The 22,525-nt window shown below is 37.8% G+C and overlaps 2 protein-coding genes and 3 long non-coding RNA genes across 6 annotated transcripts; all 5 read right to left on the reverse strand.

Moving 5' to 3' along the window:
- Positions 1 to 653: 653 nt before the first annotated feature.
- Positions 654 to 1,384, reverse strand: LOC133998100 (uncharacterized). Its single transcript, XR_009927336.1, has 3 exons — positions 1,352 to 1,384; positions 1,041 to 1,109; positions 654 to 775 (listed from the first exon to the last, which is right to left on the reverse strand). It is a non-coding gene; the product is annotated as an uncharacterized LOC133998100 (long non-coding RNA).
- Positions 1,385 to 2,023: 639 nt separating this feature from the next.
- LOC133997199 (uncharacterized) lies at positions 2,024 to 2,605 on the reverse strand. Its single transcript, XR_009927268.1, has 4 exons — positions 2,497 to 2,605; positions 2,346 to 2,393; positions 2,147 to 2,236; positions 2,024 to 2,052 (listed from the first exon to the last, which is right to left on the reverse strand). It is a non-coding gene; the product is annotated as an uncharacterized LOC133997199 (long non-coding RNA).
- A 304-nt stretch (positions 2,606 to 2,909) lies between these two features.
- LOC133998087 (uncharacterized) lies at positions 2,910 to 3,526 on the reverse strand. The gene is made up of 3 exons (XR_009927329.1): positions 3,450 to 3,526; positions 3,123 to 3,221; positions 2,910 to 2,958 (listed from the first exon to the last, which is right to left on the reverse strand). It is a non-coding gene; the product is annotated as an uncharacterized LOC133998087 (long non-coding RNA).
- Positions 3,527 to 9,628: 6,102 nt separating this feature from the next.
- Positions 9,629 to 14,196, reverse strand: LOC133997320 (uncharacterized). 2 transcript variants are annotated; one of them, XM_062436892.1, is made up of 8 exons: positions 13,859 to 14,196; positions 13,393 to 13,725; positions 13,001 to 13,261; positions 12,782 to 12,871; positions 12,433 to 12,522; positions 12,303 to 12,331; positions 11,354 to 11,419; positions 9,629 to 10,274 (listed from the first exon to the last, which is right to left on the reverse strand). In XM_062436892.1, exons 1-8 carry the CDS (start codon positions 13,917 to 13,919, stop codon positions 10,158 to 10,160), a joined length of 1,047 nt encoding a protein of 348 aa, XP_062292876.1. In that variant the 5' UTR covers positions 13,920 to 14,196; the 3' UTR covers positions 9,629 to 10,157. The 2 variants fall into 2 exon arrangements, with proteins under 2 accessions (XP_062292876.1, XP_062292875.1); XM_062436891.1 differs by having other exon boundaries at positions 13,393 to 13,728.
- Positions 14,197 to 17,165: 2,969 nt separating this feature from the next.
- LOC133997321 (uncharacterized) lies at positions 17,166 to 20,171 on the reverse strand. The gene is made up of 8 exons (XM_062436893.1): positions 20,013 to 20,171; positions 19,539 to 19,877; positions 19,140 to 19,397; positions 18,922 to 19,017; positions 17,940 to 18,041; positions 17,823 to 17,854; positions 17,681 to 17,737; positions 17,166 to 17,489 (listed from the first exon to the last, which is right to left on the reverse strand). The coding sequence occupies exons 1-8, from the start codon at positions 20,071 to 20,073 to the stop codon at positions 17,424 to 17,426; spliced, it is 1,011 nt and encodes a 336-aa protein (XP_062292877.1). The 5' UTR covers positions 20,074 to 20,171; the 3' UTR covers positions 17,166 to 17,423.
- Between the last annotated feature and the right edge of the window lie 2,354 nt (positions 20,172 to 22,525).

Here is a 22,525-nt window from a genome sequence, read left to right on the forward strand (position 1 = left end):
TATAAAATACATGGGTTACTCTTCAAGTTATGGACTGCATAGACTAGGGGGTTTTAAAGGTGCCCCCACACTCTTATCTTGGCTCACTTGCTTATTTTTGCTAAATTCCTGGATGCCTATACAATCATTATTATATTATTTGATCCCAACACTTAACAATTGAGTCAAACTATCCCGATAATACTGTTTGACATGCTTCAGACTACACCGAATACATATAAAACATCTGTCTGAAAGCATTTACTAGTTTCTGACTATGGGAAGGTTGAATAAACCACCAACAATACTACTGTATCTCTGAAATGTCTGTTTAACCAAACCACACATATAGGCTATTTTATGTGATCACCTTTTGATAACTAATGTAATAACTAATGCAATATGTTTTCTCTTCCATTCACTGAGCCTCCATTGAAACTGGAGCACAGAATGGCAGGCCCGCCTCCCACTATGGAAATATCTGGCATAAACAAATTTCCAATAGGAATCAATTCAGTAACACGGTTCAGTAAAATGGGTTAATTCTGGTTAAATTCAGTCCAAACTCACTCAGGGAGTAAAAAACTGACTTTGTTTCAACACTGAAAAGCTTTAACTGGTGAACACTGAATGTAAAACAAATGAAATGATATTAAATGTACTATGGTCTGTCATGTGTCCGTTAGTTGACAGTAGCGTAGAGGTTGCTGGGATCTGCAGAGGCTCCGGCAGACGAGGAGGAAGCTTTCACAGTGCTGTAGGTCACTGCATCACCTTCATCACCACCACGGTGAACCTGGGACACAAAAGGGAAATAGCACAACACACAGATTACACAACAGGCAGTGACACAGCGTAGTTCACCACAACGCAGCAACGTGATGCAAGATAACACAACGCAAATCAACACCAGGATCAACAGTGAAACACAACATAATCCTGTGCAATTCAGCATATTAATTAACACTGCAATATCATAAAATATGACAAAACACAAAGCAACAATAAGTGCACAAAAAGCACATAATTCAATGTACAGTGCAACCAAACACTCAGCTTACCCAGGCTTTACTGTTGGCCTTCTTGGTGTAGCTGACGGAGGCGTAGGAAACACCTTCTTCAGGATCAGCCTACACAGTGAAGACAACATCACTCTTCCTCTTTTACTCTATTCAAATATATGTATTATTATATTCAAGGTGTTGTTGTGAAATATAGTTTTGGGTGATTCCTGTTCATTACGACAGGCTTTAACACCCTTCCCTTTTCTTCTTTATTGCATGAGGAAATTAGCTCCAGCGGTCACACTGTGTTTATCTTATGCAGTTACATACATTAAACGTTTTGTATGAGGTGTAGTGTGTGATCTCACCATGTGCTGAGTGGTTCCTGGACCAGATTGAGTCCCTGCAGGGTTTAAATCCAGTCCCTGGACAAACATGGGAAAGGTTTAGTTAATATAGACGTTGCCAAGGCGTAGGTGGTTTGGGTAGTGTGATGAGAGGCTAAAAACCTTCAACTCTGCAACTTATATGTATTTGATTTGATTAAATGACATCAAATACAACAGTCGCTCCACAAATACCGTCATATTGACACTCTTTTAAGCATTAGGCCCCTTAAAGCTTGGCAAAATTCAGCCTTAAACCCCCAAAAGCAAGTAGTATCCTTCTGCTAGAAAACAACTTAGTTGAATTTGATTAAAGTAATTTGATGAAATATGAATTTATTGAGGAATATGTATCTTATAAGATAAGATAAGGCTGTTAAAAGTAGATTTGGACGAGTCCTCTTTACTTGACAATTATTAAAGAAGATATATTAATGAAGAATAAGTTGTTGAAAGCCCAAATATTTTACAATGACATACTTTTCTCAACCACAACTAATTTTTTGGAGTTTTGTAGTAGTGTTTTGTCACTACTTAGATGATGATAATAGTGTTTTTCTAATCTTACTCTCTTTCAACTAAGACAACTATCAAAATGAGAGGTTTTCTACCATAATGTCTTAATCATATATTTCATTAAGTTTTTTAACTCACCACATTTCCATCCGTCGGCCTTTTGTTCCCTGAAAAGAGAAAGTTATTTTAAGCTTCCACGGTGAAAATCCAGGTTGATCAAAACTTCTCGCTTCTATAAATTGTATCTGTAAATGCTCCGACCTTTAGTTATCTTCCATCGGATGACTGCCACAACAATTACTAAGAGTACTATTAAACCCACGGGTATCACGATGTACAACCACCACCAATCTAGAAACAGAACGAAACATGTTTGACTGTTGCTTTCTATTGTTTTCCACATCCCTAAGCTAAAAGAGGAACAAAATAAGATAGTGTAGATACTGTTTATCAAACATACCTTCCTTTGTGGTTGTAGAAATGATTCTTGTCTCTGTTTTATTTGTTCCTATTGATAAAATACATAAATTAAACAAATGCAGTTTATTATTTTTCATGTCAAGATGAAGTGACTTTTAAACAGCTTATCATATTTTCACCTGTTTTCTCACCTGAGGACTGAAAGTTGAAAGTGAAAAGCTTCCATTCTTTAGTAAAATCATTTGTCACGTTACACCTCAGTAAATTCTTTGATGGGTAAACGAAGTGAGAGGTCTTAAATGTCACGTTGGCCGAGCAGTGTGACTGTGATGTCTTCAAGTCGTTGTTATCAGTACCCACATCTTTACCATTATACAGCCACTTCACTTTGTGTCCACATCTGTGTCCACGTGTCGACAAAGAGCATTTTAACGTCACCTTATTATCTTTATTCATGTGTTCAGCCACTGGTGAAGGTGGAGATATTGTGAAAGAAAGACAAGAGTAAAATTAGCTTCATTATTGATTATCGTAAATCATTGTGTCAGTTATGTTAGTCTGGACAGATCATTTAAGATGAAAACTTTATGATGTAAATACTTACTGTTAATAACAGACAGATCAACTGCAGGGGGGGACTTTTGCAGTGGGTGCTGTTGGCAATAGTAACGACCAACATCTTTAACTGTGACATTCTTTATAATCAGAGAACAGTTTTCTGTAAGACTCAGGCGGTCTGATTTAGTCTTCATCTGTCCATTTTTAAACACATCTACTGCTGATGTGCCAGGTAAATGACTGAAGAACCATGAAGTACTTGTGCATTCATGCTGATTGTCCGTCACATTTATACAAGGCAAAGTGATCTCATCTCCACCTCTAACAAGGAATGAGGGCGTGATTTGTTCAGTTTCTGCTGCAAAAGGAAATGAGAAAGAAACATGAACAAATAAAGTAAAATAAAAATATGTCTGTTAAGATCATAGTTAGTGTGAGGATCGTTTTACATAAAACAGAAGTTCTCAAATGTTCCCTCAGCTCCCCTTAGACCTCTGCAGTCACCACGGTAGAAACAAACAGCATGAAGCAATAAAATACCAGAAGTATCCCTATCTATAAAGTAACATATTTTATGTTTTCTCACCCAGAAACTGAAGCCCCAGTATCAGAAATAAAGACATTTTAATCCGTCTGAAATCAGCCATCGTTCTTTTCTGTTCGTCTCTCTCTTCTGTTCCTCTTAAAGAAATGCAACAGGGCATTTACTTCCTCACTAGTACTTCCTCACAGAGACATTTTTCTACAGAAGATGAAGCAACCAGTTAACACATGCATGTGTTGCATGCTTACAAAAACGGTAAAAACTCGACAAGATTTGAACTCCTACCCAACATTTGTACATCCATCACATCAATTACTAGAAGGGCCAAAAAGGAAGGTTCATATATAGTCATTGATAGATAAAAGATTTAATCTGATCTGATATCCTTCTATATCATGCAGGAAACAGAGGCAGCAGAGCAGACTTGAAGGTTAAAAGTCATTTATTAAATACAGGCTAGAAAACAATTGCAACAGAAAATACATCAAAAACTCAGTATAATCAAGAGGCTATATGTCTATTACCCTGGACTCACTAAGAACATTTCAAATACCGATTAATTGAAGTACAAGTTCAGCAGAAATGTTGTGAAAACAGGAAGGAACTCCATATGAGGCAGGCAGCAGAACTAGTGGCTGATTACCCCAATAAGCCGGTTCAGCCATGTGACCGCCTACCTCTCATAGTTAAGATGAAGAAGGGATGACAAACACGTTACACCAAATCTGGAGCCCACAGTGAGGCCTCTCAAGGTCCAGAATGCTGGATTATACTTTTTTTCCACTTTCCATTTATGATTTAAGCAAACTTATGTGTGTGTGTGTGTGTGTGTGTGTGTGTGTGTGTGTGTGTGTGTGTGTGTGTGTGTTTGTGTGTGTGTGTGTGTGTGTGTGTGTGTGTGTGTGTGTGTGTGTGTGTGTGTGTGTAGTTAACATGCATATATTTCACCATAAATCACTTATAAATAATGTATATTCTACAGCAATAAACTTCAATAAAGCAATACAAATTTAAAAAGCAGTCCCTTTGACATGTTCAAACCATAGACTGTATATAAAATGGACGTAACATCCGTGACGTCACCCATTGGTTTGTAGAGTGCTGCTTGGAAGCGAATAGTTTCAGATCTGGGCAGCGCCATCTTGAAAATTTCAGGTGCATGCCAAGAAAAATAAAAACGTGGATTCTACTTATATGCGCATCAGGAGGAGCATGAGGCGCCCTCCTGAACCTGTGAACCAATCAACCTGTCAATCACGACGTAGCCACGCCCTAATGCATACCCTGCTTTATCGTCACATATAAAATCAGGGAGGCCAAAATGTCCCAAATGAACATCATACTGCATTGAAGAAGGCTTTAAACTAGCGATTGAGACCATAAACACATTTTGAAAACGTTTACTGAGGTTAGAAATCAAGTGAGAAGTTGGTGAATTCTCCATTGACTTGTATAGAGACGGAAGTCCTTTTGACACCAAAACGGTCGCCCCCTGGTGGCCTTTTGATAGAATGCAGTTTTAAGTTACTTCCGCGTTGGCATCATTTCAGAGGACCGGAACTCACCGCTTGGTTCAAACATAAATTTAACATAATAACATTAAAATACTAGTAAAATAAAAACCAAGCACAAATGTGCATCCAATTCTATCAACAGCGGTCAACACTGTAAATACATAACTTAGTCAGAGCATAAGCATGAAATATAAAATTATTTACATACACAAAGTCCCCACAGAAGTAAACAATAGCTATTTCACAGTAAGCTTTAACCAATGTTGAATTTGTAACATACAGTAAGTGTAATGACATGTACTGTAACTGGTTTCCTATTTGTTCAATTTAGTTAACGGTTGCTGAGATCATTGGAGGCTCCAGCAGAGGAGGATGAGGCTTTCACAGTGCTGTAGGTCACATCTTCATCACGTTTTCGTTGAACCTGGGAAACAGCATGACATAGATTACAAAACAGGATATAATACAGTGTAATGGTGCATGATGGTAGATAGCACAGTGCAAAGCAGTGTCATGATATCTAACACCACATAGATCCAACATAATACCTATATTAATATGATAATAATAAAGTTTATTTATACAGGCTTTTTGTGATTCTTTGCTGTTATAATGTTGGATTTTACATGGCAAGCCAATCAGGACATGCCTGCCTGTATGTGTTTGAAGCCCACAGCAGGCTATATAAGGCATCAGGGCCACTGTCAGCCCATTGATGCCTCTGAGGCGGCCTAGGTTATAAAAAGTAGGGGGTCTAAGGCGACTAACTGTTGAGGCTGGGTCTGATGTTATGTCATGGCAGGGCATTGATTCATCTAGGGTTACGATATTGCAACCCTAGTTCTATTAGCACAGGTGGAGCCCTCCATTTAGAGGCCCTGCCACTCTTACACCACTCACTGAAGAGGTTGTGGGGCAGCAGACTGTAATCTCACTGCCTTATGAGCTCCCTATGTATTCAGTATTCAGAGTATTACCCATAGAGTCCAGTAGAGGGCTTCACTTGTGCTGCTAGAACTAGGGTTGCAATATTGTAACCATGGTAACCTCTACTTCCCCATCAAACTGACTTATGATTGTTGCACATGCCCACACATTATTACCCAATGGTAGCTGTTGTTGCTAAGTTTGTTGCTAAGGTTCTTCTTGTTTGCAGCTTCCTAACCAATCAGAACGAAGTTGGCTCATTGGGAGGATGGCCTTAAAGAGACAGGAGCCAAAGTGGCCTTAAACAGCTAAAGGGCCATTATAAGATAAATAAGGAGTTTTTTGAAGATATTCCAGGAGAGCCCCAGAATAAAAATATAATCCTTGTAATGTGCATGATATGTAAAGAGGTTATGAAAAGCCACTTGATAAAAATACGCTTTCTGAGTAATATAAAAGATACTAAATTTGCAATTTGGTCTGTTTGTTGGACTAGTCAAAAGCTCTGCCCCATTTAGTCTTACATAGAACTGTATTAAAAAGCAATGAAATGCCACATAACCCAGAGCAATACCATATTACATTAAAAACAACACAGTTGCTTACCCGGGCTTTACTGTTGGTCTTCTTGGTGTAGCTGACGGTGGCGTAGGAAACACCATCTTCAGGATCAACCTACACAGTGAAGACAACACGATGGCTGGTTAGAGACATACTGATTCACTCTTATACTGTTGCTCTATTCTATATCAGTCAGTATTTTAACTTAAATTAGCCAAGGAGTTCATGTTATATCTTTTGTGAGAATCATGTCTCAAAATAACTTCTGCTTATTAAAGAGAGACCCACTGATGAACTCTTTCCACATCGTTTCTGCATAAACCCAGTTGCATCACCGTCCTTCCCCATTTCTCCTCTTTTACAGAAGAACTCAAGTGTGGTAACATATTTCTCACAGCCTTATACATCACATGTATAACAGAGCATAATGTTGTCCTGGTTGTACTGTAGTGTGCTGAGCTCACCGTGACGTGACTGGTTTCTGGAGTCACCGCAGAGTTTCGGGTCAGCTCCTGAACAAATACAGTGTAGTTAAATTCTGTCCAAGCCATCTTACAGTTCTGTTAATAAAAGCACAATAAAGTTGACACATGTGCATTGTAATGACATATGTATCTGTTTAGTTGTCATGGTGATAGTTAAAATATTGTCAACTATACACTCTCATTAGCAGATAAAATCATCTTCCCTTGACAAAATGTAAGAACAAATGCAGTCTCTGTGAAGCTTAAATCATTCCCTGGAGCAGCTTCTAACTATATTGTCCATTATAAGGTGCACTTATAACTTTGCAAACATGTCCTAGTTATCTAGAAGTCTTGTTTTGTTTCCCCACAATGACTCATTTGACTTTTTAATTGTAATTCTCTTTAAAGTGAAACCCAAGTTGCAGTCAAAAGTGGGATAGTACAACCACAAACACTGGCTTTGCACTGTAAAGTCATAAATTAACACACAATAATTGTATTTTTTGAACTTACAATGTTGTCACCCATCTTTTCTTTGTATGCTGTAAAAGTGAGAGAGAGAGAGAGAGAGAGAGAGAGAGAGAGAGTGAGAGAGAGAGAGAGAGAAAGAGAGAGAGAGAGAGAGAGAGAGAGAGAGAGAGAGAGAGAGAGAGAGAGAGAGAGAGAGAGAGAGAGAGAGAGAGAGAGAGTAAGTTGACTTTAGCATCCGCAGCGATAATTCGGCTTTATAAAGAAAAATATGTTAATTCTCTCACCTTTCATCATCTTCCAGCAGACGAGCGCCACCACGGTTACCAAGAGCACTGCTAAGCCCAGAGCCACGATGATGTACCACCACCAACCTGAAAAAGAATGAAAACATTTTGTCCGCTGATTTCTGTTTAGATCAGTCTTGCAGCTAAAAAAAAGAGAGAAAGAGATAATTGTATGTGGATGAAGTAATTTAAAACAGCTCGTCATATTCTTACCTGCTTTCTCATCTGTAGACTGACGGATTAAGGGGAAAAATTTTTTAGAGGACATATCTGTCACTTCACACTTAAGAGAAGCACGATTCTTTGATGTGTTAAAAAACTGAGAAGCCGTCAAATTGGCAAGGCAGGTAGACTCTGATGTGTTCAAGTCTTTGCTATTACTGATAACTTTATCCTCAAACAGCCACTTCACTGTGTATGTGCACCGTTCATATGTCGACACAGAGCAGTTTAACTTCACCTTATCATTGTCCTTATGTTCAGTCACTGGTGAAGATGGAGATATTGTGAGAGAAAGACAACAAGAGTAAAATTAACTTCATCACTGTAATCATAATTATTGTAATGTTTCAGTATATTGTTCTAACAAGACGTATTGATGTAAATACTCACTGCTAACAACAGACAGAAGAACCACAGAGTCTGGACCTTGTTGTCGTCCTGATCTGTTGAAATGTCTGCAGGTGTACTGACCAGCATCCTTAACTGTGACATTCTTTATAACCAGAGAACAGTCCGCTGTAACACTCAGTCTGTCTGATTTAGCTTTGGCTTTTTTACCAATCTGCCCAAGTTCAATCAGCTCTACTGCTGCTGTGTTTCTTGAAGGACTGAAGAGCCAGGTAGTACTGTTACATTTATCCTGATCAGTCATCACATCTTCACAGGACAAAGTGGCTTCATCTCCATCTCTGACAATGACGGAGAGGGACCCTACAGTTATAGCTGCAGGGAAGATGAGAGAAAAACATGAAAACATGAACTGAAAGAGGATCATGATTTTAGATACAGCAGAGAGACTCAAAGAGACTACTGAACCCAGCATGTTAAAAAACAAACAACACACTTAATACACTAGTAACATTCCTTAAAAAAAATACAGTTTTTCAACATTTCTGTTGCTTTTATATGTGTTATATGTATTCTTACCTGTAAACTGAAGCACTTGCACCAGTAAAAAAGACAATTTAATCTGTCTGCGTTCATCCATCACACAGCTGTGTCTCTTTCTGATTCTATTTCCTGTTCTCACGGCACTCTCAACTGTCAAAGTCCTCTTATAGCCTTCTGAAAGACAGACGGTATTTCCTCATAGTGACTTTTTTTCTCTCTCTCTCACTCTCCCTCTCTCTCTCTCTCTCTCTCTCTCTCTTTCACAAACAGAACCTGCCAGCGTTTCCTTTCCTTCATCACGTGAACGAATCAGTGAGAAAATAACTATGACGTGTTACACAGTGTTATGCAGCAGGTGCTTCATAGTTTCATTCAGTTGATTTATTTATTTATTCTCTGTCTAGATAGGGGATCTTACACATCTTACTTCATCTCTTTATTTATTTATTGAGTTCAAAGTAAATTAAATGTTTAAATTATTGCATGTGACACAGTAGGGCTGGGTTTTGATTAAAACAATTACTATATCAGTACCAATATAAGTATCCTTTAAGCGATACCAATACCAATTGAGTACTTCATTTGATACCCATCATGTGAGTAGAAGCATTCAATTAAACCACAGACGGGTTGTAGCTGCTGTGGCAGTGGGCCAATCACATGTCGCATTAAATCGAAGAACACTCGCATTCAAATAGTCATATTTTCTGGCTCTGGGTGCAAAAAAGGATTGATTGTAGGTATCGTTTGACAGGCGACATTTCAATACTACCTGGTATCAATTCATTTCAGTTGATACCTTAAAAGTATCGAGTACGGACACCCAGCCTTATGACACAGTAATGGACACACTAGTAAAAATGAATCAGTCTTTAACTATGAACACAAGCACAATTTTATTAATTTAACGTTTGTTGTTTTTAGGAACAAGGCACATATTTACAGCCAAAACTTTCACAAAACTCAACCAGTAATTACATAGAAAACCACACAAAACACATTCATAACTACATGACCAATCCCTCTTTAAACCTGAGTTACCCTGAGTTAACTGAGCCAGAAACCCTGAGAGGTATCATCTATTGTTTGAGCACTTAATTAAAGTTAAGCATCCTGGTGGACAGTCGGCTTATTACAACTTTTTTTAAAAACTGTTAAGTAACAATACTGCCTGGAAAATGATTATTTAAATAATTATAAGAGGGAAACAGAGATCACATGTTCATAGAAGAAATGAAACAGCATTGTGACTATATACAAACATATAAATTAATATAAATGCTCTGTAGGATTATGACACTATTTTTTTCCATGGGGATCAATACACATCAATAACACAGTAAAGTACAACTCTAATGAAATCTATGATACTGATATGGACTGTAACAATACTGTGGTCTCTTATTGGTTGGGTTAGTTGACAGTAGCGTAGAGGCTGCTGGGATCAGTGGAGGCCCCGGCAGAAGAGGAGGAAGCTTTCACAGTGCTGTAGGTCACTGCATCACCTTCATCATCATCATCACCGTGAGTCTGAACCGGTGAAGCAAAAGAGGAACAGCATTTGACATAAATGACTCAAGAACACAGGAGGAAAGCAGAACAAGAGGTAGCTCTCTGGAAAATGATGAAAGACATAATGACAACACAACATACGCACTCTCCCATTAATCATCTCACGCCCCCTTAGATTTACCCAGTGACCCTTTGGAGGAACCCGACCCCTAGGTTGGGAACCACTGGACTAAACTAGCTAACTGTATGTAAAGTAGTGTAAACTAGCTCCACCTCCAGCAGCTACAACAGTAACATGCTGCTCTAACACTGATGCTTCACTGTTAATTATCTAGTGTGGGATGGAAGCAAATTGTAAAAAACAACACTGACCAATATTTTATAGGTTAATATGGCTGACTTCTTGCTTATTTCCACATCCAGCAGTTACTGATCAACATTGTAGTTCATTAGGAGTCGTGTTTCTGTCCACCTGCTGAATGTAAATCCAATATTCTCTCTCTTTTAGCTCTGTTTTTACTCTCTACCAACTCCTGAGGGAAATATCTGTCTCTTTAAGCTGCTAAATGCTCCACTATGTTCACCAGCTAGTCTACAGTTAACTGTGTCTGTTTGCCTGTTTGGTGCTGAGCAGGTAGTGTACAGTGACTTTTTCTCTCATAAAACGACACCATGAGAGCGCTGAGAGTGAACCAAAGCAGAAAGAACAGCTAAACAATGAGCTGAAACTCACTATAAAGCTCCATAAAGCTGAGAGGAGCTGCAGAGTCACTGATAATTCTCTATAAGTTCATCACTACAGAAATGATGATTTGGGTGGTTCGGTGCATGTGGAGTTTAACTTCCCTTCTCTAAAAGGGTGTTGCTGACCCTGCGTGAGGCTCATTGTATGTGCTATTCTTCGGTGACTAAGGGGTTCACTTCTTCGTGGAATGGTTTAACACACTAGAAAGATGCTGAGTCAGCTCCTTTTTATAAGCATGGTGAGTGATTAAGAGACTTTGAGTCAATGAGATGGGAGTTCCTCATAGTGAGACACAGACACAAATAGCACAACTGCATTCATCCTCAGGGATCATAAGCCAAACTCAGCTTACCCGGGGTTTACTGTCATTCTTCTTGGTGTAGCTGACGGAGGCGTAGGAAACATCTCCAGCATCGACCTGCACAGTGAAGACAAACATGATGGCTGATCACATTTATGCTGAGTCATGTTTTAACTTTCTTACTTCATGTTCGTGTTAGTATGTCTGTATGATCTCTAGTCATGCATTTATTATTCACAGCAATCATTAACATGCATGACTCTCTGCTTTGAGCTTCTACTCTATTCTAGTGTAGGGGGCGACTGTGGCTCAGGAGGTAGAGCGGTCGTCCTCCAATTGGAAGATTGATGTGCAGGTTGGCACCCTGCGTGGTAGCTGCCTGCCATCAGTGTATGAATGTGTGTGAATGGGGTGAATGAGTTGTAGTGCAAAGCGCTTTGAGTGGTCGAAAAGACTAGAAAGGTGCTATATAAGTTCAGTCCATTTACCATTTATAGTGTAAGTTTATGTGCATAGTTATAAAGGTAAAGGCACTTTATTTGTCACACATACAGTGTGCACCCTGAGTAATAGGAAGGGCTTTTGGCAACTACTGAGCAGCACCCAGGGACCAACTTCCCCTTTTCTCTGTTGCAGGGGGAAGCTAAATTCCTTTAGAGAAAAAAAATATATCTGTTGTCATTGGTCCATTTTAGATTTAAAAAAAATGATAAGTAACAGTGAGTGTAACTGTACTGGGTGTAGGTTCCTGGTCTCTGAGTCACAGGGTTTAAGCTCCGCCCCTGGAAAAATAGTTTGCTCACAATTTTCCATTTACATCAATGGCTACTCATTATAGAGCATAATGTAAACCATATTTAATAATCTATAATCCTAGCGGGGTCAGAGTCATGCTGTATTTCTTTTTTATTGTCTTTTCAAATATGCATCTGTAGCTATATTCTAAATACAATAATTGAAAGTCATAACTGTATAGAGATGTGAAAGGTTTGAAACTCACAGTGCCGTCATCCATCTTTGTTTTGTTCCCTGATGAGACAAATGAGAGAGATGACTTTAGCTTCCACAGAGGAAATTCAGCTTAATCAAGAGTTCTCATTTATAAAAGTTGACTCTGTGGATGTGCTCACCTTTAGGTTTCCTCCTCTGTCTTACGACTACCACGACAATTATTAAGAGGATGCCTAAACCCACCGCCCCTAGAAGGAACCACCACCACTCTAGAGATGGAAGAAAAACATTTTAGTTAAACAGTTAAACATCCAGGAAGAAAATGAATGCATGATTATTGTATACTACAACTAGAACAACCAGATCCTAGTAACATGGTAATTAAATGTTAAGTTAAGTTTACAGCTTGTTTTGTCTTTGTAAGATGCTTTTCTCCTGTTGTTCTATTTACACAAATCCAAACCAATCCCTACATAAAAGAGACACCAAAATACTGTAAAGAGATGTGTGTATATGTCGAGTCTATACCGAGTGTTTTTTCTGGATCACCAATGTTGTTTGCAGACGTGTTGTTGTTGTTGTCCACTTTTGTCGTGGTTTCTGTTTCCGTTGATTTGCCTGACCATGAAATTAGATAGAAAACACAAAAAAGATGATAAAAATATCTCATTTTATATGATCTGCAGTAACTGAGAAACAATTATGTCATTGTATAAATTTAAATCCACCAAAATAAAAAAAACGTACCCTGTTTCTCACATGAGGTCCGAGGGGTGAAGTTACACAGCCGTGTCTCGCCGTTACTTTCAGTCACTTTACACTTAAATAACTTCTGATCAAGAACACTGGAAGTCTTAAATGTCACAGTGGCTGAGCAGGAACCTTTTGTTTCCTTCAGTTTATCTGTAATACCCTCATACAGCCACTCCACTGTGTGTTTACATTGTCCATAATTCAACACAGAGCAGGTTAATGTCATTGTATCATCAGCATCCTTCTGTTCATAAACTGGGGAGATATTGTGAGAAAAAGACAACAAAAGTAAATTTAACTTCATCACTATAATTATAATTATTGTAATGTTTCAGTATATTGTTCTAACAAGACTGAAAACATGAACAAAGTATGTAAATACTCACTGTTAATAATAGACAGATGAACCCTAGCGTCTGGACCTTGTTGTTTTCCTGATCTGTCGTACTGTCTGCAGGTGTAACGACCAACATCATCAACTGTGACCTTCTTTATAACCAGAGAACAGTCCGCTGTAACACTCAGTCTGTCTGATTTAGTTTTGGCATCGTTAGTAATATTTCCAAGGTTAATAAGCTCTACTACTGGTGAACTTTCTAATCTACTGTATAACCAGGTAGTGCTGTTACATTTGTCCTGACCTTTTATCACATTTTTACAAGGCAAAGTGACACTATCTCCATCTCTGACAATGATGTAGGAATCTTGTCCTGTTACTGCTGCTGAGAAGACGACAGAGAGAAATATGAAAAATGAGCTGTAATGAGGAAATGACAGTTAAAGTGAGCATAAGCAGGATATATTCATATGCAATGCTCCTTTAAGTTAAATATGTATTAAATGTATCCTTACCTCTAAACTGAAGCAGCACAATCAGAAATAAAGATATTTTAATCCATTTGAATTCAACCATCTTGTTGCTCTGAACGGTCGACGTGTCTGTTCGAGTACTTCTTTAACAGAGATACAGCATCTACTTCCTATTATTGGTAACGTATCACTTCCTTATAGTGAAATGAATGTTTTTTTTCCCTCCTTTTAGTTGAAGAATTCAAGACACAGCCTATTAACTTCTATTCTCTCAAAATTGAATATCTTATAGATACTGAAACAGCCAAAAAATCAAGTCAAAAGTCCAAAGTTCAGTGTGGAGATAAAAGCCACTGCTCCTCTGACTGGACGGCTCAGACTCTTCCCTCAGTCACAGTGAAACAAGAGCAGGAAACGTCACAGTATGAATCTATGAGTTGATGCAGTTGACACCCACCCACCAAAACCACAACACTCCTCCTCTCTGCTGTGGTCAAAGTGTCAAAGTGTCAAAGTGTCAAGGTACTTCTCATTTCTAGTCATAAGCTATATTTATATAATTCTTTTGAAACTGGCTCACATTAATCTCTCACTTTCTGTGCACAGGGATAGTATTGACAATATTTTTTAATAAAATTGTAATTTCCTGACTCCTGGCTGAACCATCCAGCCACACACAAACAAAACATTATCACGACTTTCCTTCTTACTTTGCAGGTTGACACATTAAAACCACTGATGTGAGCTGATGCAAAGTATTAGCAGTAAAAACAGCAGAAAGAAGTCAGTAGATTTAAGAAGGTCTGTTACAGGTTTCATCATTTTAGACTTGGTTTGGTTGAAGGAGGACTGATGAAGTTTGAGCTATTAAGACACTAAAATACAGCTGATTAAAAGCTGTTTGACGCCACACATGAACACAGAAGTGAGTTAAACTCTTCCCACCAGAATTTGATGTGTTGCAACATAAAGTTACTCAGAACAAAATAATGTAGTAATATTTTAGTGGTTCCTCATTCCAGTTAAATATAGTTTCCTAAGAACTAAGACAGAAGTGTTTACACCTACATGAAGTTACAACATCAGCTGAACTGTGGAGGTTTTCTCCTCTAATGATGATCAAATTTGCATCATAAGGCTCCTGGAAACAAACACTTTATTAACACATAAGAGAAACAGTTGCTCTTTGAACTCATGGCAATATTATTGGGGTCACTCTCTTAATTGAACTTTAATATAAACTGAGTAGAGTCTTACAGTAGTTCAAGCAGATACCTATAAGTTATATAAGAGTCATATGCTGCTAACACCTGTCAATCATTCATTTAGAAAGATTTGGTTGCTTTTCTGTTACTCCTCTGTCTTCTTTCACTGTAATATGTGATCATATTCATGCAATCGCAGAAACTTTTAATCATCATTGTATTTTAAGATCAGTAGGAGGCTAGTTTTGTATCCATACTGATGTTACTGTTCAAGTTTAGGTCACAGTTGATGAGTACCAAGGTTTTGATGACTTTTCAAAAATGAAAAGAGGGATTCAACAGAAGCACTGACCTTTGATCTGTCTTCTATTACTTTAAAACAATTACATAAGTGTTATTTTTCATGAATGGGATGAAATTTGGGGTATTCACATAATTATAGTAAGACATTTGAATCAGTTCGAGCTCACACTTCAACATTAGAGGCCCAAGAATTGACGCTGGACTCCACATTAATTGTCTCTGCTTTTAATGGACATAGTAAGGATGCATGATACTAAGAATATGAAATGGCTTCACCTTTGCTGACTGGCTTTGCTTTCCTCCACAAACTGTTTCACCCTCTCAGTCTAAGTGCTTCCTCGACAGGCTGTGGATCCCTCCAGAGGACAAAGCCCCAGTTTAGTATTCAGGTTAAAGTGGAAAGAAGCAGCAGGTCTGTTTGTCTGCACGTCTGCACAGATAGGAAACACCACAGCTGATGGGATGTACCACTGTGTTTGAAAGAAACTTCTTCTTTTTGGTTTATAAGTGCATTTTGCAACCAGCATATTGGGTGCATTACTGCCACCTTGTGCTCCAGAGTGTGGATCAGAGATTAAATCCTAATCATTAAACCTGTCTGTCTTATTAACTCAAAGAAAACTCTCCTGCTCCACCCACTTGGTTTATTAAAGTTCCTCCTTCATTTATTGTCTTTGTTGATCATATTTAGGGAAATCTATGCTTAATAGTCTCCTCAGTCTGGTTTGTCTGCACCAGGCGGGGAGATCCGAAATTATGCCAACGCGGAAGTAATTTAAAACTGCATTCTGTCAAAAGGCCACCAGGGGGCGACTGTTTTGGTGTCAAAAGGACTTCCGTCTCTATACAAGTCAATGGAGAATTCACCAACTTCTCACTTGATTTCTAACCTCAGTAAACGTTTCCAAATGTGTTTATGGTCTCAATCGCTAGTTTAAAGCCTTCTTCAATGCAGTATGATGTTCATTTGTGAAATTTTGGCCTCCCTGATTTTATATTTGACGATAAAGCAGGGTATGCATTAGGGCGTGGCTACATCGTGATTGACAGGTTGATTGGTTCACAGCAGTCTATGGTGTGCACAGATAGGAAACACCACAGCTGATAAGATGTACCACTGTGTTTGAAAGAAACTTCTTCTTCTTTATGGTTTATAAGTGCATTTTGCAACCAGCATATTGGATGCATTACTGTCACCTTGTGCTCCAGAGTGTGGATCAGAGATTAAATCCTAATCATTAAACCTGTCTGTCTAATTAACTCAAAGAAAACTCTCCTGCTCCACCCACTTGGTTTATTAAAGTTCCTCCTCCATGTATTGTCTTTGTTGATCATACTTAGTGAAATCTATGCTTAATAGTCTCCTCAGCCAGGTGGGTATGTGTATATATCAGGGTGTTCATGATCAATGGGCCAAAACGAGTTGGAAAATATCAGCATTTTGGATATCAGTAAAAATCTAATATAATGCATCCATAACAGTAAATATCTTGCAAATAAGATTTGAACCAAACTGAATGAATTACAACAAAGTCAGCTAAGGAAAGAATTCAAGAGACAAGACTTGTTTTCTCCTTAAAATGTATATCAATATTTATTGCAAACAATATTCACCTTTTACAGTAAAGCCATAATACTGTTTAACAAAATACATCATATATAGTTCAGGTGATTATCAAGCTGTTTGAATTTACACATTATATAATTCTCAGTTATGAAAATAGACTCTGTTAAGGCTTAAAGCTCATTCAACCACACATTACAAAGTCTATGAGAATATATTGGACTACAAACAAACATGTTTACAGCAATACTGTAAATGAAAATGCATGTATTTCTTGGGTTTGCAAAGAGATAAAATAAAAATAAGAAACTCAGGCAAAGCTACAACTACAAAAGCAATGAGTCAAATCTTGAAATGGACTCTAAATTGTTAAGCTGGAAGCTAATTTTAAGCGTTTCAACACCTAAAAAAAGACTCAAAATGATGTTATGATTCCAGATAATTAACTTTGTAATTAAATAATCTTTAATTACATTTTGTTTTTCTTTTAGTTAGGTGATGTCGGCGTGGAAGCTGTTTGTTTTTAGTTGTGGAGTCAGACAGATGCTGAATTTTCTCCGAAGTTTTCATAGTTAACATCGTCATCTTCACCATGATCCATCTGTGAAAAACAGAAAAACAAGATTCTGAGTAAAGATGTGACAAATAAATGTTGAATGCAGATGCTGAGCAGTCCTTTAATTTTTGTTATATCGCCCCACACTACCAGATTTTCCTCCCAGCTGACTTTTAAAAACTTTTTTACATTTCACAGACTCTCAGTAAACCCTGAATGCACCATCAGATATTTACCTGATTGGCTGCTGGACCTGAACGCCTCGCTGTTCTGCTTCTTACTGAGTAAGAAACCTGCACAAACACAAACAGTGAGACATTCACAGTCCTGCATTACAGTAACATGGACGTTATTAGTTGATTTTATACATCAACTCACAGTGTGGTCATCAGGTGGTCTCTGGTTCCCTGCTAAACAAATCAGAGGAACATTTCAGCTCTAAACTTACAGTTTATGTTAATCAGACTGAACAAAGGTTGGTGAACATTTTCTCACCTCGAGCTCTGAAGAGAAGAACAGTAACAACAGTGATGAGGACGAGTTCAGCCACACGCATCACCAACATTATGTAGATCAGAGCAGAACAATCTGCATGAACTGTGGAGTAAAGAAGAGTTTTAGAAGAAATGAGATGAAACTTTTTTTCCCCTTTCCAATAAACATTTAACAACTTTTGTCCAATTTAAAACATTTTAAAGAGCAGGTTTGTTCATGCAGTCAAAATAAAGGAGATGAACAAGTTGCATACGTGTCATATAAAATAAATGAATCAGAATTTGCAGGTTTCAATCATAAGAATGAAATTCATGCTAAGATATACAGTATTTATTCTGTAACTTTTTTTCTTCTTGAAATTTGAACTGATGGAAAACATTTTGGAAATGTTTAATTCAGATATTCTCCAATAAACACAACAAATCTCAATTGTTGTGATCTGTAATGTGTGTTAAACCTTTATTAACTGAGTGTTTTGACCACTTGGGGGCAGCAGAAACAAGCAGTGAACACAACACTGACATGAACAATAAACAAACAGCTGCTTATTTCCACATCTGGCAGTTATGAAACAAAATCATCATTCATTAGTACAAAGTGGAAAAGTATAAAGATTAATAGGTATTAATTTGGTTATTTTGGAGCGAAAGGAAGTTGAGTTTCAAATGCAGTTATGTAGCTGTTAAGGCTGATGAAAAACTTCATGGTTACACCTTAGTGTTTTACTTGGTTAACTGTTGGTACATCATTGCAGCTAAATGTTTCTGGAGGTTTTAACATCTAATGATCAAGTTAGTGTTGAAAGGCTGCTGAAAAACAGGTGCTCTTTGGACTCATATGGACAGACAATTTAATCCCTGGACATTTTAGGGTCACTTTTAACCCTAATATGCTGAGTACAAGATTGATCTGATTAAGCTGAATATGACATGAAATAACAAAACACAATAAAAGGTGATAAAATATCTCATTGAGTCCCTACCAGGTAGTTTTACTGCATCATCATCATCGTTGTTTGCAGACGTGTTTTTGTTGTTGTTGTCCACTCTTGTCGTGGTTTCTATTTCCGTTGATTTGCCTGACCATGAAATTAGATAGAAAACACAAAAAAAGAGGATAAAATATCTCATTTTATATCATTAACTGAGAAAGAATAATTTCATGTTATTAATTTAAATCCACCAAATAAAAAAAACTTACCCTGTTTCTCACATGCGGTCCGAGGGGTGAAGTTACACAGCCGTGTCTCGCCGTTACTTTCAGTCACTTTACACTTAAATAACTTCTTATCAACCTTGGAAGTCTTAAATGTCACTTCGGCTTTACAGAAACCTTTTGTTTCCACCAGTTTATCTGTAATACCCTCATACAGCCACTCCACTGTGTCTTGACAATAATCATATTTCAACACAGAGCAGGTTAATGTCACTGTATCATCAGCATCCTGATGTCCATTAACTGGGGCAATATTGTGAGAGAAAGACAACAAGAGTAAAATTAACTTCATCACTGTAATTATAATTATTGAAATGTTTCAGTATATTGTTCTAACAAGACAGTTTGAACTGGAAATATGAAAAAAAAAATGTAAATACTCACTGTTAATAACAGACAGAAAAACCTGAGTGTCTTGACCTTGTTTGTTTTTTCCTGATCTGTCGTACTGTCTGCAGGTGTACTGACCAGCATCCTCAACTGTGACATTCTTTATAACCAGAGAACAGTCTGTAACTGTAAGACTCAGTCTGTCTGATTTAGTTTTGGCATCGTTAGTAATATTTCCAAGGTTAATAAGCTCTACTGCTGGTGAACTTTCTAATCTACTGTATATCCAGGTAGTGCTGCCACATCTGTCCTGACCTTTTATGGCATTTTTACAAGGCAACGTGACACTATCTCCATCTCTGACAATGATGTAGGAATCTTGTCCTGTTACTGCTGCTGAGAAGACGACAGAGAGAAATATGAAAAAAATTAGCTGTAATGAGGAAATGACAGTTAAAGTGAGCATAAGCAGGATATATTCATATGCAATGCTCCTTTAAGTTAAATATGTATGAAATGTATCCTTACCTCTAAACTGAAGCAGCACAATCAGAAATAAAGATATTTTAATCCATTTGAATTCAACCATCTTGTTGCTCTGAACGGTCGACGTGTCTGTTCGAGTACGTCTTTAACAGAGATACAGCATCTACTTCCTATTATTGGTAACGTATCACTTCCTTATAGTGAAATGAATATTTTTTCTCCTCCTTTTAGTTGAAGAATTCAAGACACAGCCTATTAACTTCTATTCTCTCTGAATTGAATATCTTATAGATACTGAAACAGCCAAAAAATCAAGTCAAAAGTCCAAAGTTCAGTGTGGAGATAAAAGCCACTGCTCCTCTGACTGGACGGCTCAGACTCTTCCCTCAGTCACAGTGAAACAAGAGCGGGGAAACGTCACAGTATGAATCTATGAGTTGATGCAGTTGACACCCACCCACCAAAACCACAACACTCCTCCTCTCTGCTGTGGTCAAAGTGTCAAAGTGTCAAGGTACTTCTCATTTCTAGTCATAAGCTATATTTATATAATTCTTTTGAAACTGGCTCACATTAATCTCTCACTTTCTGTGCACAGGGATAGTATTGACAATATTTTTTAACAAAATTGTAATTTCCAGACTCCTGGCTGAACCATCCAGCCACACACAAACAAAACATTATCACGACTTTCCTTCTTACTTTGCAGTTTGACACATTAAAACCACTGATGTGAGCTGATGCAAAGTATTAGCAGTAAAAACAGCAGAAAGAAGTCAGTAGATTTAAGAAGGTCTGTTACAGGTTTCATCATTTTAGACTTGGTTTGGTTGAAGGAGGACTGATGAAGTTTGAGCTATTAAGACACTAAAATACAGCTGATTAAAAGCTGTTTGACGCCACACATGAACACAGAAGTGAGTTAAACTCCTCCTACCAGAATTTGATGTGTTGCAACATAAAGTTACTCAGAACAAAATAATGTAGTAATATTTTAGTGGTTCCTCATTCCTGTTAAATATAGTTTCCTAAGAACTAAGACAGAAGTGTTTACACCTACATGTAGTTACAACATCAGCTGAACTGTGGAGGTTTTCTCCTCTAATGATGATCAAGTTTCCATCATAAGGCTCCTTGAAACAAACACTTTATTAACACATAAGAGAAACAGTTGCTCTTTGAACTCATGGCAATATTATTGGGGTCAATCTCTTAATTGAACTTTAATATAAACAGAGTAGAGTCTTACAGTAGTTCAAGCAGATACCTATAAGTTATATAAGAGTCATATGCTGCTAACACCTGTCAATCATTCATTTAGAAAGATTTGGTTGCTTTTCTGTTACTCCTCTGTCTTCTTTCACTGTAATATGTGATCATATTCATGCAATCGCAGGAACTTTTAATCATCATTGTATTTTAAGATCAGTAGGACGCTAGTTTTGTATCCATACTGATGTGACTGTTCAAGTTTAGGTCACAGTTGATGAGTACCAAGGTTTTGATGACTTTTCAAAAATGAAAAGAGGGATTCAACAGAAGCACTGACCTTTGATCTGTCTTCTATTACTTTAAAACAATTACATAAGTGTTATTTTTGATGAATGGGATGAAATTTGGGGTATTCACATAATTATAGTAAGACATTTGAATCAGTTCGAGCTCACACTTCAACATTAGAGGCCCAAGAATTGACGCTGGACTCCACATTAATTGTCTCTGCTTTTAATGGACATAGTAAGGATGCATGATACTAAGAATATGAAATGGCTTCACCTTTGCTGACTGGCTGTGCTTTCCTCCACAAACTGTTTCACCCTCTCAGTCTAAGTGCTTCCTCCACAGGCTGTGGATCCCTCCGGAGGACAAAGCCCCAGTTTAGTATTCAGGTTAAAGTGGGAAGAAGCAGCAGGTCTGTTTGTCTGCACGTCTGCACAGATAGGAAACACCACAGCTGATAAGATGTACCACTGTGTTTGAAAGAAACTTCTTCTTCTTTATGGTTTATAAGTGCATTTTGCAACCAGCATATTGGGTGCATTACTGCCACCTTGTGCTCCAGAGTGTGGATCAGAGATTAAATCCTAATCATTAAACCTGTCTGTCTAATTAACTCAAAGAAAACTCTCCTGCTCCACCCACTTGGTTTATTAAAGATCCTCCTTTATTTATTGTCTTTGTTGATCATACTTAGGGAAATCTATGCTTAATAGTCTCCTCAGTCTGGTTTGTCTGCACCAGGCGGGGAGATCCGAAATTATGCCAACGCGGAAGTAATTTAAAACTGCATTATATCGAAAGGCCACCAGGGGGCGACCGTTTTGGTGTCAAAAGGACTTCCGTCTCTATACAAGTCAATGGAGAATTCACCAACTTCTCACTTGATTTCTAACCTCAGTAAACGTTTCCAAATGTGTTTATGGTCTCAATCGCTAGTTTAAAGCCTTCTTCAATGCAGTATGATGTTCATTTTGGACATTTTGGCCTCCCTGATTTTATATTTGACGATAAAGCAGGGTATGCATTAGGGCGTGGCTACATCGTGATTGACAGGT

This window comes from Scomber scombrus, chromosome 17, assembly GCF_963691925.1.
Source record: "Scomber scombrus chromosome 17, fScoSco1.1, whole genome shotgun sequence".
Taxonomy (NCBI): Eukaryota; Metazoa; Chordata; class Actinopteri; order Scombriformes; family Scombridae; genus Scomber; species Scomber scombrus.

Excerpts from the sequence above, each read along its gene's own strand:
- LOC133997320 (XM_062436891.1), bottom strand. The coding sequence starts at position 13,919 with ATGGTTGAATTCAAATGGATTAAAATATCTTTATTTCTGATTGTGCTG. Across the intron at positions 13,262-13,392 it reads TCATCTGTCTATTATTAACA|TTTATGAACAGAAGGATGCT; the intron begins GTGAGTATTTAC and ends ATATCTCCCCAG. Across the intron at positions 12,872-13,000 it reads GACCTCATGTGAGAAACAGG|GCAAATCAACGGAAACAGAA; the intron begins GTACGTTTTTTT and ends TTTCATGGTCAG.
- LOC133997321 (XM_062436893.1), bottom strand. The coding sequence starts at position 20,073 with ATGGTTGAATTCAAATGGATTAAAATATCTTTATTTCTGATTGTGCTG. Across the intron at positions 19,878-20,012 it reads TGTGCTGCTTCAGTTTAGAG|CAGTAACAGGACAAGATTCC; the intron begins GTAAGGATACAT and ends TCTTCTCAGCAG. Across the intron at positions 17,855-17,939 it reads TCTTCTCTTCAGAGCTCGAG|CAGGGAACCAGAGACCACCT; the intron begins GTGAGAAAATGT and ends TGATTTGTTTAG.